This window comes from Engystomops pustulosus, chromosome 11 (assembly GCF_040894005.1).
Source record: "Engystomops pustulosus chromosome 11, aEngPut4.maternal, whole genome shotgun sequence".
Lineage (NCBI taxonomy): Eukaryota > Metazoa > Chordata > Amphibia > Anura > Leptodactylidae > Engystomops > Engystomops pustulosus.
The window spans coordinates 75,634,422-75,651,739 of NC_092421.1; the positions used below are offsets into that span (position 1 = coordinate 75,634,422).

At 51.4% G+C, this 17,318-nt stretch overlaps 2 protein-coding genes across 4 annotated transcripts; one reads left to right on the forward strand and one right to left on the reverse strand.

Annotated features, from left to right (window-relative positions):
* Positions 1–11: 11 nt before the first annotated feature.
* MCMBP (minichromosome maintenance complex binding protein) lies at positions 12–6,560 on the reverse strand. The gene is made up of 16 exons (XM_072129500.1): positions 6,352–6,560; positions 6,197–6,279; positions 5,983–6,123; positions 4,709–4,750; positions 4,244–4,347; positions 3,921–4,039; positions 2,903–3,042; positions 2,732–2,829; positions 2,288–2,466; positions 2,059–2,182; positions 1,696–1,813; positions 1,452–1,617; positions 1,168–1,301; positions 826–990; positions 367–455; positions 12–268 (listed from the first exon to the last, which is right to left on the reverse strand). Exons 1-16 carry the CDS (start codon positions 6,398–6,400, stop codon positions 142–144), a joined length of 1,878 nt encoding a protein of 625 aa, XP_071985601.1. The 5' UTR covers positions 6,401–6,560; the 3' UTR covers positions 12–141.
* Positions 6,561–6,682: 122 nt separating this feature from the next.
* SEC23IP (SEC23 interacting protein) lies at positions 6,683–17,070 on the forward strand. 3 transcript variants are annotated; one of them, XM_072129498.1, is made up of 19 exons: positions 6,684–6,907; positions 8,077–8,579; positions 8,713–8,938; positions 9,021–9,214; positions 9,568–9,657; positions 9,895–10,012; positions 10,504–10,593; positions 11,013–11,154; positions 11,442–11,650; positions 11,856–11,962; positions 12,110–12,253; positions 13,723–13,818; positions 14,274–14,447; positions 14,705–14,860; positions 14,954–15,056; positions 15,148–15,333; positions 15,420–15,579; positions 15,718–15,812; positions 16,805–17,070. In XM_072129498.1, the coding sequence occupies exons 1-18, from the start codon at positions 6,739–6,741 to the stop codon at positions 15,797–15,799; spliced, it is 2,949 nt and encodes a 982-aa protein (XP_071985599.1). In that variant the 5' UTR covers positions 6,684–6,738; the 3' UTR covers positions 15,800–15,812; positions 16,805–17,070. The 3 variants fall into 3 exon arrangements, with proteins under 3 accessions (XP_071985600.1, XP_071985599.1, XP_071985598.1); XM_072129497.1 differs by having other exon boundaries at positions 6,685–6,907; positions 16,775–17,070; XM_072129499.1 differs by lacking the exons at positions 15,420–15,579; positions 15,718–15,812; positions 16,805–17,070 and having other exon boundaries at positions 6,683–6,907; positions 14,954–15,067; positions 15,148–15,307.
* The last annotated feature ends 248 nt before the right edge of the window (positions 17,071–17,318 follow it).

The following is a 17,318-nucleotide window of genomic DNA, read 5'->3' on the forward strand; positions in this document are numbered from 1 at the left end:
ATTCCAGGAGGTTGAATAATTGTGAACACTTTAATAGCAAAAAATAAACTCTACATTTCAAGAATATAAAAGACAAGCATTTGTGAGAATGTATCTAGATAACAGGAGATACCCCAGTCCTGCTGTGGGCTCAGAGGTTGGTTACAGTTCATTGCCATTCAGAAACTTCTGCTCTTGGAGCCGACTCTTTCTTTGCGTTTCCAACTCTTTGGCCCGGAGCCATCCGTCTCGAGACAATGATGTCTGCCCAACGCTGAGCGACAGCAACCTACAGGAGTGGAGGAACCAGACAGCAGATAACACTCATAATCCTATCCCCTTCCCCTAAACACAACATTGCAGGAAAGCAAAGCCAGAACGACTCACCGAGCCACCACCAGCAGGCGGTGCAGGTCATCAGCGCTCATGCTCTGCGGATCATCCTTTCTCATATCTACAAAGTCATCTTCAACGGCCTAGAGGAACAAGACGACCAAGACCCAAATATTACACACGCACACGATACACAAGACTAAAAGGGACACAGAACTCCCAAAATCTATGGGGTAAGCATCCAAGGAAAGAAATCAAGGTCTCCAACATTTCAGATACAAGCACCATTTGCAGATGGTGGAAGTTCTGATGATTTGGGCTCAGGTCCCATCACCTCTACAGACAGACGTGCAGGGCCAGGCTGTCCAGTCACCTCTACAGATGGGCACGCGGGGCCAGTCTGGTCCAGAAGACCTTTGGCCCTTTATCTGGAACAGGAGATGTGCATTTTGCACAAAGTTGGCTCTTTACTGTAATAATCACTTTCAAGTCATGATTAACCCCTTTTGTTACCTTGGTAATCTCCTCCGTGATTGTGTAATCCATCAGCTGCAGGAGACTCAGGTACATGCGGAACTTGTTAAGCATGGCCGGGAGGGTGGCAGAGAGCAGGGCCTCCATGTACGGCTCCAGGCTGGGCGGACAAGTCTGTGGCTTCAGGTGAACCTGGCAGTCTGACTAAGAAAAAAAATGAACAAAACAATTGTGCTCCCTGGATTATCCAAGAAAAGAGAGAATCACATTCAGGACCCATCCTGACCCGCAGTAACCTGGATGTATAACACCCGAGTGCCTCTAGCACAAACCCAAGACCACCACCAGGGCATACACGACATAAGATATACGACCACTCACTGGAAGCAGCGAGCGGCCCTCTGAGGTGACCAGGACATTCACATTACATGGAAACTCCATCTGATGGTAACTGAAGTCGTAGTCCACCTTCTGCCAGGTGATCACATTGCCCAGAGCTGTCAGATTACGGACACCTACAGAACAGATATAAGGATTGTAAGCATCATGGAGCATTACTAACCTTTCCCTCCCACAAGATACTTTACTTAACCATAATGCCACCCGATAACCTGTGACCTCCACCCTCGTACACAGTTGACCTGCAGTCCCCTTGCCCCACTGACCTGCAGTGTCGAGCTGTCCCTGCTCCAGCACGGTCTCATCCACCAGCAGCAGAGTGTGCGCTGGCAGCTGCAGGAGACCACTCACCAGGCGGTTTGTGGAGTAATCTTTGCAAGGCACGAAACGCAAGCCGTTCATGGTGTCTATCGTCATTGGAAGATAATGGGACTGCGGAGGCAAGAAGAACCTCGTCAGAACGATTGATTTATGTCTGATGGATTCCACCGGCAGATCCTGAATACTCACCGCAGTAACAATCTGCTGTAGGATGCTGTACAAACGTTGGGTAAAGTCACTGCTTCGCGGACAGCCGCTGAGGTTCAGGGAGAACTTTCCAAGAGGGAGAACATCTCTCCGCGCGTACCTGTCAACAAGCACAAACCCAAGTGGCCACAGCAATGAAGGAGAAGACATCCATGAAACACTCAGATGCCTTGGGGTCAAAGCAAACACCAAGACGTTGCGGAGGGTTAAGAATAGCAGAGGGAGCAGCTGCAGCACACGGAGGTCCGGGGACAATGGTATAATCCATCTTCAGCTTTATGGCTGTTCTATAGCAGATGATAATACAAATATAGGGGGCATTTATGGGGGCTCATTAATACTCACACGGTGGAGATGAGATGAAGTATGAGATACTCCGCTGCCAGACCATCCCCCAGCAGCGCATGCGTCAGGAACCCCAGCAGATCCGACCGCACAGACGACAGTTCAGACATGAAGCTGGACACACCTGGAAGTAGAGGAGTAGATGGAGGTGTTGGGCCAATGTATTTGATCAGAATTGGGGGGGGGATGCAGGACCCAACCAAGAGGAGGGGGTTCTCCTGGTACTTACTCTGCTTGCTTGCCTCACTTTCACACACGGAGCTGGGGATCAGGGGGTTGGTGTGCGGCAGTTTCTGGATGACTATGGCATGGATCCTGGGCACCAGTGATGTGGGAGGACTATGTGCCCGCTGCTCCTCCAAGGTCTCTGCCATATCTGCAGGGTCCAGCAGAGAGGACATGGGGTCCCTACAAAACAACGGCCTCCCATCAGGTTCCTGTATGGAGACACACCAGCAGCTGCACAGGATGGCGCTACAGAACTGTGTACACATGGGTACAGCGCCACACTGGTCTACTGGTTGTGTCCGGTATTACATACACCAACTGGGGACAGGGTAGCGCCCTGGCAGACACAGAAAGTAGAAAGCCACAAATATGAGCAGCAGAGAGATGGCGGCGCTGCCTTAAAGTTCATGAGGACACAGCAGTGAGAGGCGGGAGGGCGTCCTACCTGTCCTCGTTTAGGGTACTCAGCGCAGGCTCCACACACAGGACACCGTACACCTCCAGGACATCGTTCACTTTAAAGCCATCCCAATTCTCATAGACCTGACAAAAGATACAAAGTTATTCCCCTCCACACAGCAGAAAAGTGCTGCCCCCTACTGTTATCTCACAGCACCTTCACCAAGCAGGCAGGACCCTTCTCTCCAGGGAGAGGAAAGTAGCGATCTAATGACTGAGAACCACTGGGGGTCTCCGCTGTCTGACACCTCCATTGTTGCTCTGTCTCCAGTCTTTTACACTTCTCCCGACCATCACCTGTAGGAAGAAACATGTGAAGGAGGTTCTGACGCAGTTGTTACTTATCCTGTACTGATCCTGAGTTACATCCTGTGTTATACTCCAGAGCTACACTCACTATTCTGCTGCTGGTGCAGTCACTGTGTACATACATGACATTACTTATCCTGTACTGATCCTGAGTTACATCCAGTATTATACCCCAGAGCTACACTCACTATTCTGCTGCTGGTGCAGTCACTGTGTACATACATGACATTACTTATCCTGTACTGATCCTGAGTTACATCCTGTATTATACCCCAGAGCTGCACTCGCTATTCTGCTGCTGGTGCAGTCACTGTGTACATACATGACATTACTTATCCTGTACTGATCCTGAGTTACATCCTGTATTATACCCCAGAGCTACACTCACTATTCTGCTGCTGGTGCAGTCACTGTGTACATACATGACATTACTTATCCTGTACTGATCCTGAGTTACATCCTGTATTATACCCCAGAGCTGCACTCACTATTCTGCTGCTGGTGCAGTCACTGTGTACATACATGACATTACTTATCCTGTACTGATCCTGAGTTACATCCTGTATTATACTCCAGAGCTGCACTCACTATTCTGCTGCTGGTGCAGTAACTGTGTACATACATGACATTACTTATCCTGTACTGATCCCGAGTTACATCCAGTATTATACTCCAGAGCTGCACTCACTATTCTGCTGCTGGTGCAGTCACTGTGTACATACATGACATTACTTATCCTGTACTGATCCTGAGTTACATCCTGTATTATACTCCAGAGCTGCACTCACTATTCTGCTGCTGGTGCAGTCACTGTGTACATACATGACATTACTGATCCTGTATCATACTGAGCTCTGAGTACTTACCTGCTTGCTGTGTGTCCTGGCGAGTTACATCATCCTCCTCCTCTTCAAGGCTTCTCTTTTGCCGATTGGGGGTGTAGGATGTGGAGGCGGAGGTTCTGGTGTGGCGGGAGTTGCTGTACATGTGTGACTATTAAGGTTGAATCTACCAATATTGATGGTGCAGAGATTTACTCCTGTGTCCTGAGAAGCCAGGGCAGGGGGGTAACACCAGGTCTGGGGCGGGCTCTGCATGGTTAAGGTGGTGGAGGGGTTGGGGGTGTAAGAGCAGGGTGCCCCATTCTTTATATTTCTAAGAGGGTGCCATGCGCCTCTCACAAAAGGATATCTCCTTCACCCACAGCGACTCTCCCGGTACTGGGACACAGTAGAACGTCTGCCGCTCCAGGGTCACCGTCTGACTGGAGTGCAGGTCCACCTCCTGCTGGGGCTACAAGAGAGACAGCAAAGTGTCAGCCCCGCCCCGAGGAGTAAGGACAGTAGTCAGGTCATGCTGGGGCTTGCAGTGCTCCACCAATACAGTGTAACTGATAACCTAACAGATGGGAACCAAAGACTTAAAGGGAAACCATCACCAGATTTACAATAATAGAAGTGCTGACAGGTTCTCCCATGTCTCCAGCATCCTGTGCTCTGCTGAAGGGAAGGGGGAAGATGGAGATGCTGGAGACATGGGAGGAGTCATGGGAACCCGTCATTACATATAATAGCGGAGACCTGGTGACAGATGCCCTTAAATTATTAACAATCCTGCAGAAAGAAGGATGGACCCCGGAGCCGGCGTCACTCACCGTACAATCCGCCACATCGCGATACTTCCCAAGGTGCAGAGCCTGGAGACACACAATAACACGGGGGCAATTATGTGTGTGCAACAATCACCCCCACCGGGAGCCACCCTGGTGACACCACGGCCCCCTCCCCGTCATTCTCCCCTCCTCTTGACAACCGCCCCTCCCCATCACCCTAGTGCACCATCTCCCCATCATTCTCACCCTGGCATTCCTCCCCCCTCACCCTGGGGCACCACAGCCCCTCCCTGTCATTCCTCCCCCCTCTCTCACCCTGGCGCACACCACAGCCCCTCCCTGTCATTCCTCCCCCCTCTCTCACCGTGGCGCACCACAGCCCCTCCCTGTCATTCCTCCCCCCTCTCTCACCCTGGCGCACACCACAGCCCCTCCCTGTCATTCCTCCCCCCTCTCTCACCCTGGCGCACCACAGCCCCTCCCTGTCATTCCTCCCCCCTCTCTCACCGTGGCGCACCACAGCCCCTCCCTGTCATTCTTCCACCCCCCCCTCACCCTAGCGCACCATGGCCCCTCCCTGTCATTCCTCCACCCCCCCTCACCCTGGCGCACCACGGCCCCTCCCTGTCATTCCTCCACCCCCCCTCACCCTGGCGCACCACGGCCCCTCCCTGTCATTCCTCCACCCCCCCTCACCCTGGCGCACCACGGCCCCTCCCTGTCATTCCTCCTCCCCTTCACCCTGGCACACCACGGCCCCTCCCTGTCATTCCTCCTCCCCTCTCACCCTGGCGCACCACGGCCCCTCCCTGTCATTCCTCCTCCCCTCTCACCCTGGCGCACCACGGCCCCTCCCTGTCATTCCTCCTCCCCTCTCAACCTGGCGCACCACGGCCCCTCCCTGTCATTCCTCCTCCCCTCTCACCCTGGCGCACCACGGCCTCTCCCTGTCATTCCTCCTCCCCTCTCACCCTGGCGCACCACGGCCTCTCCCTGTCATTCCTCCTCCCCTCTCACCCTGGCGCACCACGGCCCCTCCCTGTCATTCCTCCTCCCCTCTCACCCTGGCGCACCACGGCCTCTCCCTGTCATTCCTCCTCCCCTCTCACCCTGGCGCACCACGGCCCCTCCCTGTCATTCCTTCCCCCGACCCTGGCGCACCACAGCCCCTCCCTGTCATTCCTCCTCCCCTCTCACCCTGGCGCACCATGGCCCCTCTATGTCATTCCTCCCCCCTCACCCTGGCACCCCCCCCCACCATTCTACCCCCTCACCATGGCGCACCACCGCCCCTCCCCGTCATTCTACCCCCTCACCCTGGTGCCGGTGCTGAGCTCCACCGTCTCATAGACGCCCATGTAATACTCTGGATCGAACATGTCCTGGATCATACAGCGGAAGTGCACCAGCTCCCCGTGCCGCAGGTAGTGTAGCGGAGCATCATTCAGGCTGGGGACCTGGAGAAGAGAGAGAGAGGCATCAGGCTACTGCTCTCTGGTATCAGCCACTGTCAGGAGCAGCCTCTCTCACCTCTCGGCTTCCGTCATCCTGGAGCTTCTCCTTGAAGTAATCAGTGACTTTCTTCTCCCAGTCTGGAAGTGTCCGGCACTGAGCTACAGAGACACAAGGGATAAGTCCAGCAGCCACAGGGAAGCACAAGTCCAGGAGCAGCGCAGGACACTCACCGTACACGGCCTGCACCAGGCTGAGGGGGGCGCTGCTCCAGTCACTCATGGCGGAGGGATTCAGCACGGGGCCGCTGTTCAGAGCTTCACACACTGCGGCGGGAAACTGACGTCATCGTAAAGGGGCGCGGCTTCCTACGCCGGACGGAAACTCAGGCACCAGCCGCCATACTGTGGAGGGCGATCACATGACCGGAGCTCCCGTAGTCACATGTACAGTATACTGGAAGCAGATTGGTTGCTGCGATTTGTGGGCGGAACAGTGATTGCGGGGAGAAAGTTCATTCGCTTGGACGGAGACGATCTGTCACGTCAGCATGGTCCCGCCTCCGGGCTCTCATTGGTTGTCTTTTCGTGGGAGGTGGGGCGTGTGGGTCCAGGAGCTCTATGATTGGACAGTTCGCTGTCTGTCTGCCGGATTCCGGCTCGGGGACGTGGAGCTTGTCAGCAGATATGGCCGAGAAGAAGGCGAACACCAACCTACTGTTCTCCCCCTCAGAGCTCAGCTTCTCCGTCCCCTTCATCCCTGTCAGCCGGCCCGGGCCCTTCCCCTCAGGTCAGTCCTGCTGTGCAGATAATGGCGGTGGTGGAGCAGGGGACTGCAGGCTTATATGTGATCCGCATAGTATCCGGTCAGAGAGGCGGCAGCGCTGTACGTGTGTGGTTATGTACTGCTGTGGTAGAGGCGGCAGCGCTGTACGTGTGTGGTTATGGGCTGCTGTGCTGTGGTATACTGCTGTGGTAGAGGTGGCAGAGCTGTACGTGTGTGGTTATGGGCTGCTGTACTGTGGTATACTGCTGTGGTAGAGGTGGCAGAGCTGTACGTGGTGGTTATGTACTGCTGTGGTAGAGGCGGCAGCGCTGTACGTGTGTGGTTATGGGCTGCTGTGCTGTGGTATACTGCTGTGGTAGAGGTGGCAGAGCTGTACGTGGTGGTTATGTGCTGCTGTGCTGTGGTATACTGCTGTGGTAGAGGTGGCAGAGCTGTACGTGTGTGGTTATGGGCTGTTGAGTGGATCTTCTGCCTGTGCTGTGGTATACTGCTGTGGTAGAGGTGGCAGAGCTGTACGTAGGTGGTTATGTGCTGCTGTGCTGGGGTGTACTGCTGTGGTAGAGGCAGGCAAATCTGTACATGTGTGGTTACGAACTGCTGATGAGATCTAATGCCTGTGCTGGGGGTTCCTGCTGTGGTAGAGGCGACAGAGCTGTACGTGTGTGGTTATGGGCTGCTGAGTGGATTTTCTGCCTGTGCTGTGGTATACTGCTGTGGTAGAGGTGGCAGAGCTGTACGTAGGTGGTTATGTGCTGCTGTGCTGGGGTATACTGCTGTGGTAGAGGCAGGCAAAGCTGTACATGTGTGGTTATGGACTGCTGATGAGATCTAATGCCTGTGCTGGGGTTTCCTGCTATGGTAGAGGCAGGCAGAGCTGTACATGTGTGGTTATGGGCTGCTGTGCTGGTGTATACTGCTGTGGTAGAGGAAAGCAGAGCTGTACATGTGTAGTTATGTGCTGCTGAGTGGATCTTCTGCCTGTGCTGGGGTGTACTGCTGTGGTAGAGGAAAGCAGAGCTGCACATGTGTAGTTATGTGCTGCTGAGTGGATCTAATGCCTGTGCTGGGGTTTCCTGCTGTGGTAGAGGCAGGCAGAGCTGTTTTTCATGTGTGGTGTTCAGCTGCTGATATTAGCTTTATGTGTGTTTTTTTTTTTTTTTTTTTTTTTGCAGATGACTCCGGGGAGGTTGGAGAGGAAGACAGTTTTTTGGGGCAGACGTCCAGCACTGTTAACCCTCCGCAGACCTTCAGTTACTTCTCCCAAGCCTCAAGCGTCAGTAGCAGCAGTGACCCGTTTGCCTCCATAGGTCTGACCCCCGCTCCGGCAGCTTCTCAGGGGCCTAGTTCTGTTTTCTTCCACAAGCCTGTGGTGTCTGTGGCACAACCACCTGCAGTTCAGAATGGTCAGGACTCCTCCCAGACTTCCATGTCCTCCGCAGCATTCCCTGGTGACCCCTCAGAGCTGTGTCCTCCCCCGGGTGCATACGCTGCTCCACCTCCTGTCTCCTCTCAGGCGGGGTATAATCCTTACCGCCATAACATTCAGAGCAGTCGGGCGAACCCCTACCGGGCCCCTCCACAGCTGCAACAGGATGTGGGCCCCAGCCTAGCGTCCTACCAGGTGGCTTCGGGGCCCCCTTCCATGTACCACAGTGCACCAGCCCCCATGCCACCGGTAAGATGAGCCTCCACATTGTGTATTCCTGTATGGAGACTCCTTTTTGTCTGGTTTGGGTCCTGGTTCTGGTTCTGAGCCTGTGGTGTTACATCTTCATGGGTCGTTGCCCTCACAGTTTTTTGTTTTGCAGCCTCCTGTAGCACAAAACTTCATGCCACCGCCACCACCCTTGGCCCAAACGTACCCCAACTCCAGAACTGTGGTCCCACCAGGGCCACCCATCGCGACCTTCTTTCCCAACCTCTACGAGCCGGTCCAGCCGCACTGGTTCTTCTGCAAGTTAGTAGAAGGTCGAGAGGTCTGGCTGCCATTCAGCAATTACGACTCCGCCAACCTAGAGGAAGTGTATAATTCTGGTAAGTGGGGAGGTAGAGGGGGCTCACACCTCACGAGGGTCATCACGTACCTTGTGCCATGATCAGGTTTCATCTTGTTTAGTTCAGCCAGACCCTGAGAGTGTGGTGGTGAGTACAGCTGGCGGCCGCTATGACGTCCATCTGTATGACCGTGAGATGAAGGCCGTCTACTGGGAGGAGGAGGACGCCGAGGTCCGGCGCTGCTCCTGGTTCTACAAAGGAGACACGGACAGTAGGTTCATCCCTTACAGCGAGGACTTCAGTGAAAAGCTGGAAGTAAGTAAAGAGGAGTGTACAACCATTACTCATTATACTGAGCATGCCCACAACAGTATGAAGGGGGCACCACCCTCCCTGCCATCACCACATCCTAATCATTTAAAGGGACCTTCACTCTCATCACCTGAAGCATGACCACAAGCATATGAAGGGAACCCCCTATGTGTAATCACATGAGGCATGCCCACACCTCTTCCCACTGATATGATGGATATGAATCGCTGTGGGGGTCTTCTATGCAGTTGCAGGTTGACAACCTGGACAGACCACAATTTCTACTCAGCTCATTCTTCACATTGGATGTACCCCAGATGATACCAGGACTCTCTAATTGTGGTCATCTCCTACAGGCTGAGTACAAGAAGGCGGTGAGCAGTAACCAGTGGCACCGAAGGTTGGAGTTTCCCGGAGGAGAGACCATTGTCATGCACAATCCCAAGGTGGGAGCTAAACTCATGCCCTCTGCCATCATCAGGAGTCACATCCAGGTCCCTGCCCCCGCCTCCTCCATCATGAGGAATCACATCCAGGTCCCTGTCCCCCTTCCCCCATCCTCCACCATCAGGAGTCACATCTGGTTTTGCAGTAACTGGCTGACGCTCTCTTCCCAGCCCTTGACATGTGTAATATTTTCGGGGTGACCGCCCCCTTCACTTTGTGTTGTTTCTGTCTTGCAGGTGATCGTTCAGTTCCAGCACAGCGGCATCCCGGATGAGTGGGGCGCCCCGCAGGACGGTCAGGCCAGGCCCCGAGTTGTAAAGAGGGGCATAGATGACCACGATGAAGTCCCAGATGGTAATGAAACCCAACCTCTGGTGTGCAGAACCCCTCGAAGTTCTTCAATGATAAATTCTTTTAGCAGTAGTTCGTACACATGAAAGTAGACATCAGGGCAGGGGGCCAGGAGGTGACGGCTGCCTGCACATCGCTCCCTTCCCTCATGTCTACTTTTGTGAGTATGAATTACTTCTATTAAAGGTGGACTTTATCATTGAAGAACTTCACGGGTGGATGCACCCCCAGATTTCCATTATATACCCGAGGATGGAATGATTACATACAATACACCTGTTATAAATTGTTAAATCTAAGACCCTTGGCTTATAAACGGGCAGACACTTCAGTCATGATATCTTCAGGCTGTGAACCTCATAATCACCCCCAACCCTATTACAGAGGAGGAATGTAGGTGACCTGATGGGAGAGGGACGGCTTGTGTGTGGGAAATATTAGGTCTCCAATGACAGGGGAACACAGGAATAATTTGATCTTCATTTTGCCCACAGGGGAGATGCCGCAGGCTGACCACCTGGTCTTTATGGTTCATGGCATTGGTCCGGTTTGTGACCTCCGCTTCAGGAGCATCGTGGAATGTGGTGAGTGTCTGCACCGGAACATTGTAACAAAACTGTAAAAACAAACTTCTGAAATTCTCTAATATTTGTGGGATGAGTCTGACACCAACTCCCTCATTCCAGAGAATCCAACAACCCCTCTGTAGCAATTTTGTTGTCATTGAGTGGTTTGGACCCCCTTTATGCAGATGGTAATGTCTGTTCTAGATGTTAAATATGTTTATTTGGATGGTTGACTCGTGTTGTAGAGGTCGACCCCTTTTATTCGGATGGTTGGCATCTGTTCTAGATGTTATACATGTCTGATGGTTGTCCCACGTTCTTTGTTTCAAAGCTTTTTCAGTCCCTAGAGGTAGTATCTGCACAGTCATGAGGTTGTCTCAGTGACACTTGAGTGAGTCGCTCCTTTCTCATATATATATTTTTTTCCTCCTGTGCAGTGGACGACTTTCGGGCTGTCTCTCTGAAATTGCTGCAGTCTCACTATAAGAAGTCTGTGGACGAGGGTAAAGTGCGGCGGGTGGAGTTCCTGCCGGTCCATTGGCACAGCTCACTCCATGGAGATGCCACCGGGGTGGACAGGTGTGTATGAATGACTATATCCAGTAGAGGCTGTTCCATGGACTCTGTGTGGACTAGACCTCTGTACATCTGCCTCCAGACTGTCATCCTGGTGCAGAGGAGCCCCTCTTCTCTGGTCATCTGTGTTGGTTGCATGTCCTGGGCTCCATGCCTCTACCTCTGTGTCCTGACCAATATCTTTCTTTGTCCATGTCGCTTATTGAGATCCTTTAATGAGTGACCCCACAACCTCTCGGGTAAGGGAAACTTTTCTGGAGCCCCCTCAGTGTTGTTGTCTTCTCTTCCAGACACATAAAGAAGATCACCCTGCCTAGCATCGGGCGCCTTAGACACTTCACCAATGAGACTCTGCTGGACATCCTCTTTTACAATAGTCCCACCTACTGCCAGACCATCGTGGATAAAGTCAGCTTGGAGGTGAACCGCCTGTACCAGCTCTTCATGAATCGCAACCCAGACTATAAGGGCGGAGTGTCCGTTGTTGGCCACAGCTTAGGTATGGTCTCTTCTGTGTATTCCAGGGCTCTTCTTATGGTCTCCCTACTGAGGGGGCCTGTTGTGAGAGCTGAGGGTCATCAACTTCCTTAATAATCAGACTCTTTACAATCTTAACAATTTACTTTAATGTCTTGGTTTAAACATGTATAATAGAACTGGGGGTCTTCTGATGAGATCCATCACCTTTCCTCCTTCATTTCTAGGGTCTTTGATTCTGTTTGATATATTATCCAACCAGACAGACATTACGTCCACACCGCCAGCCATGGTCAGTGCCATTACGAGAGAGGAACCGGTGGTAGAGAAGCAGGTCAGTCTAGTATCTTCCCCCTGCCACTAGATAAGAGTCAGAGCTGAGAGTGTTCCTGAGCTTTCGCCATGGAGCCTCATCACTCTGATTTTAGTATATCATAGATACAGGGAACTTTAACCTCTTCCATCTTTCCCCCTTCACCAGAATCAATTTCCAGAAACAAGAGAGTCCGGTGAAGTTGGCTTAGAGCAGGAAGACTTGTGTAGCTTACAGGAGGCTCTGGAGTCTCTCAGCCTGGCGGAGTACACCTCTGTGCTCGAGAAGGAGAAGATGGACATGGAGTCTCTGGTAACTGGAGCATTATCCCCGGGTCTGGACCTCTGTGATGCAAGAGGGCAAGGGTGACATGACTGTCTCCTGCTGTTGCGGTTTCCCTTATGCTCACTATATATTATACAGCCAGGTTTAATACTGAGCACCATCAGTAAATTCTGCCCAGATGTCAAAAACAGCCCATTTGATCCACACTGGCAAAGAAATCCCCCATAGATGTCCATAAATGAGGTGTAATTTTGATGAACGAGAAAGGGAAAAGTATTGAACACATGAAGAAAGAGCAGAGCAAAAAGACTTGAAAAGTCAAGACACCATCTGAAGTCTATTAGTAATTAGAAAGCAATCCTGAGTAATGGTGTCATCAAAGTTTAGGCTGGTAATGAAGGGGTTACCCATACTGCACTTATAAAGGGGGTGGTGCAGTCTTCTTCTTTTACCTGAACGACAAGCTGTGAGATGTATATACCGTTCTCCTGGGCCTCCTGCTGCCAGGTAACATGGGGGAGGCATAATATCACATACTTCAGACAGAGGGGAAAATAATTTTCAGAAGAGTTGGCCAAGGGCCATGTGTGGAGAACTTCTGGAGGACAAGAAATCAACAGCTACAACAGTAGGTAACATCCTCACCCTCCATGGTTTATAGGCACCACGCAGGACTCCTGTGCAGAACACAAAACATGAGAGAAACTGGGAGATGAGGTCCGAAGAGACCAAAATGTAACTCCTGCCACTATAACCCAAAAAACACCAGACTAATAGTGAAGGGTGAAGGAGGGAACGTCATGGTGCGGGAGACTTTGGATCATTGATGGAGGAATATATGGAGACGTTCATGATAAAGATCTGCTGCCGTCTACCACCATGATGAAGATGACACCAGAAGGACACTACAGCAAGAACCCAAATGTTTAGCCTATGGTGGTGGTGACCACCTGACCTGAATCCTATAGGATCCAGGTCCTAAAAGGAGCTCACAGAACCTTTAGGATGTGCGGAATGGGCCAGAACCTCCCCTGAGCAATGCAGGACACTAGTGTCTCCATACAGAAGGGCAAAACCGTGATGTGAACGTTGCCTGAATATGATCACAACGTTACCCGGTTTGATTCCTCATTAGTCCACCTCATTTATGGACATCTATGGGGATTTCTTGTCAGTAGCCCCTGCACAAATAGATTTACCACTGGTTCCGTACATCTTCCACTCGCTGTACGTCTATAAACCTGAGCTGCAGTGATTTCCAATGGTGACTTCCTTAATTTTTATTAAGATTTGCCCCTGCACTGGTTGTAAGAAGGAAGTGAGATCCTTACAGTATCATATCCCACACAGACGGATACCCTCGCCTGTGGGTACAACCTCACACTGTCATCCACCGGCACTTGCTCACCTGTATACCCACACCCATTGACGTGCCAGGACCTTTATACCTTCATCCACCTCGGCCCCTTCTGCTCATGTCATTCTTTCGTCTTTAGTTGATGTGTACCATCGATGACCTGAAGGAGATGGGAATACCTCTTGGTCCCAGGAAGAAGATAGCGAAGTATGTAGCAGAGCTGTCTGCCCGGCAGGTAAGTGTTGCACCTGACTGCTGGGACACATTATTATTTGGGGTTCATATTACATCATTAACAAATACAAAATTACAGCGATCAGGAGATAAGTAGGAGGGTTTTTGGGTTTACTTTTGAAGGATTGGAAGGTGGGGGACAGTGACACATTTTGGTAGCGAGTTCCAGAGTTTGGGAGATGCAGTGAGAAGTTCTGGATGTGGTTGGGAGAAGAGCGGATGGAAATGGCGGAAGGTCCTGCGAGGAGAAGACAATATGTATGGGGCGGTATTGGACGCTGAGTTCAGAGATCTATGGAGGGGATAGGGTGTGGATGACTTTGTAAGCGGTTTGTATTTTAAATTGAATTCTCTGGGCAATGAGTAACCAATAGAGCGACTGGTAGAGAAAGCGAGGAGACTGATGGATTAGCCGGGATAATCCTTACCATCCACTTCTTTTTATTATCCATGTAGGCAGAAAAAAAAGCTGTGCCTGACAGAAGAAATCCTGACCCCACCAAGCCAGCTGAGGCGCAGCCGTACGACACCAGTGACGGTTCGGAGCCTCCAAAGAGGAAACTGCCCGTCGGCGCCTCAGTCTCCTCCGTTCATGTGGATTATGAGCATTTTGATGTTGGGACTGGACAGGTAATGAGTGAACATGAGCTGAATGGGAGGTGCTGACCGGCGGTGTCCTGCCCTATACAAGGACCTCCAAAAACCACCCTGTAACCTAAGGTTTAGGGTGCTGCTTTCATTCTTAGGATCAGCAAGGGAGGGGGGGGGGGATATCTCTGAAAAGAATTGTACTAGTAGGTTCTTTGTGCCCCAACCCTTGTAGTGCTTATTCAAACAGCTCTGCTGCTTTCTTGGTTATGCTGATGGTCTCCATGTTTTCTCGGCAGGTATCTGTGCGCTATAACACTCTGGACTTTGAGCCGATGAACTTCTTTGCCCTGGGCTCCCCCATCGGTATGTTCCTTACAGTCAGGGGCATCAATAGGATCGAAGAGGGCTACCGACTGCCGACTTGTGGGGGCTTCTTCAATATCTACCATCCGGTAGGTTGTCGTGAGCCCACGGCAATGGCCGAAGCGTGGCCCAAAGGGTTTGTTAAGTTTTTCACACTTGACTTTGTTGCTTTTCCTTCCCAGCTGGATCCTGTCGCCTACAGATTGGAGCCAATGATTTTACCGGATCTGGACCTGAAGCCGGTGCTGGTCCCTCACCACAAGGGCAGGAAGCGATTGCATCTTGGTATGTGGCTTGTAAGTAATGTCAGTAGTCACTTGATGGTGTGAGAGGGATGAGCGATGACCCACAATGCATCATTCCTTCTCCCTGGCAGAGCTCAAAGAAAGCCTGAGCCGCATGGGCTCCGACATAAAGCAGGGCTTCATGAGCTCGCTCCGTCTGGCCTGGCAGACCCTCAATGACTTTGCCCGTGCCCACACGTCTTCATCTCAGCTTCAGGCGGAGCTGGAGAAAGTGGCCGATCAGATTAAAGAAGAGGAGGATAAGCAGCAAGTAGAAGGTGACCGCAAGCCTCATAGCGAACCCCAAGACTCCTTATAAACCCTAAAACTGAACACCTTACACTCTCTCTTTTTATAATGGCAGCTGAGAAGCTGGAGAGCTCGGAGTCCTGGCGGGAAGAGGAGCTGTCTGTGAAGATTGGCGCGCTGAATGCGGGACGCAGAATCGATTACGTCCTCCAGGAGAAGCCCATCGAAAGCTTTAATGAGTATTTGTTTGCGCTGCAGAGTCACCTCTGCTACTGGTGAGTGTCCAGAGATGGAAGGAGCGTAGAACCTGCACGAGGCTGGATAGAATATACGGAGGAAAGATTAGAGAGACCACTGAGGCCTAATGCCGGCCTACTCCTACCCCCTGTAACCCCCATGATTGTTCCCCACAGGGAATCTGAAGACACGGCGCTCCTCATCCTGAAGGAAATCTACAGGTCCCTGAATGTGTTTCCTGACCTGACGCTGCATTAACACCTTGTGGCAGGTAAGTGTCCTGTGACGCGTAGATCGGCAGCCAGTTGTGTCAAAAATACAGAGACCACCACTAATCCTGAGGATACCGTGCCCTGATCCGGAACAGCTTATCTAGTGTTATCTACATTTTGAGTAGACCGCTCTCTGCATGGGAGCTTAAATGTTATAAAGAGAACAAATTAGGGGGGAGCTTACAACCTATAAGGAGGAGGTATAAGAGGAGGGGGGGTGGTTCTGACCACAGGAGCTTACAATCTATAAGTAGAAGGTATAAGAGGAGGTGGGTGGTCCTGACCACAGGAGCTTACAAACTATAAGGAGGAGGTATAAGAGGAGGGGGGCGGGGTGGTTCTGACCTCAGGAGCTTACAATCTATAAGGAGAAGGTATAAGAGGAGGTGGGTGGTCCTGACCACCAAAAATGGGATACTATAAGGAGGTGGAAACCAAAGTACTAAGCGCTCCATGGACACTTCCAAGGATTCTTTTAAAAGATTGAATTCTTGATTCCGATATCCACAAGACCAACACGTTTTACAGCTCACGCCCGTGGCTGCAGGAAAGAGGGAACTATAAGAAAGAGGGGAGGTATTATAAGGGGGTGAAGGAAAGGGTTAGGGTTATATATTGGTTGGGGAGAGGTAATGGAAGGGCACACAATCTCTTTTATCTCTTTTTAGCAGGTGCATCCCCTCTGGTCCCTGGTTACGAGAAGGTTTGGGGGCGCTGGTATAGTCTGTATAAATGGCACACACGCTGACATCCCCACCTAGTGGAGGGGCAAAAAATGCGGCTATGTATCTGAGTCTGTGTGTCCCAGGATGCACCTGGAGAGGCAATTCCCAATCTCTTGTGTACGGGAGATCAGGTAGAAGCAAGTCTCCGGCTCAGAACCTGCAGGGGAATCTGTAGTGCTACTCCCACGTCTACTGGTCTACTCCCACGTGTGGCTTCTCTCTCGTTGCTCTTCTAGGTGATGTGTGACACAGTCTTATCTGCACAGGGGAGGCCGCGCCTGGACTGTTCCTAGGAGAAGAGCCCTGCGCAGTGGAGGGAGCCCTTTTTTATCGTACGTTGGGTTCTTACCCGGACGCAGTTGACGATTGGTTGCAGTGATGTACGGACATTGATGATGATGATTCCACTGCTGACGTCTCGCCTGGATTGGGGCTAATGACCAGGATTTCTCGCTCCATTGATTTGTAGTGTGATCTTTTTATTTCCCTCGGTCATGTGACGAACAGTAATAAAGGTTTTTACTGATATTTATTTTTATGGGATTAGAATATTTTAGTTTTTTATCCTATACATTTGGCCCCACAGGAGGGCGCTCTCCGCCATGTTGGGATACAGCCTGGATAAAGCTCCATACAGGGTAAATGTCTGCAGATTGCTAATAATAAGTATTTGATCTCAGGCCGATTTTGCAAGTTTTCCCACCTACAAACGAATGGAGAGGTCCATCATCTTTATTGGTTTCTTCATACAGACCTTCTCCAGATCCTTCAGGTTTCAAT

What these genes read in the sequence shown, in the direction of transcription:
- SEC23IP (XM_072129498.1), top strand. Translation starts at nt 6,739, where the DNA reads ATGATTGGACAGTTCGCTGTCTGTCTGCCGGATTCCGGCTCGGGGACG. An exon ending in GATGCCACCGGGGTGGACAG is followed by an intron (nt 11,155 to 11,441) that starts GTGTGTATGAAT and finishes CTTCTCTTCCAG; the next exon opens with ACACATAAAGAAGATCACCC. An exon ending in CAGGAAGCGATTGCATCTTG is followed by an intron (nt 15,057 to 15,147) that starts GTATGTGGCTTG and finishes TCTCCCTGGCAG; the next exon opens with AGCTCAAAGAAAGCCTGAGC.
- MCMBP (XM_072129500.1), bottom strand. Translation starts at nt 6,400, where the DNA reads ATGAGTGACTGGAGCAGCGCCCCCCTCAGCCTGGTGCAGGCCGTGTAC. An exon ending in TCGCTGTGGGTGAAGGAGAT is followed by an intron (nt 4,040 to 4,243) that starts ATCCTTTTGTGA and finishes ATAGTCACACAT; the next exon opens with GTACAGCAACTCCCGCCACA. An exon ending in CCAGGACACACAGCAAGCAG is followed by an intron (nt 3,043 to 3,920) that starts GTAAGTACTCAG and finishes TTCTTCCTACAG; the next exon opens with GTGATGGTCGGGAGAAGTGT.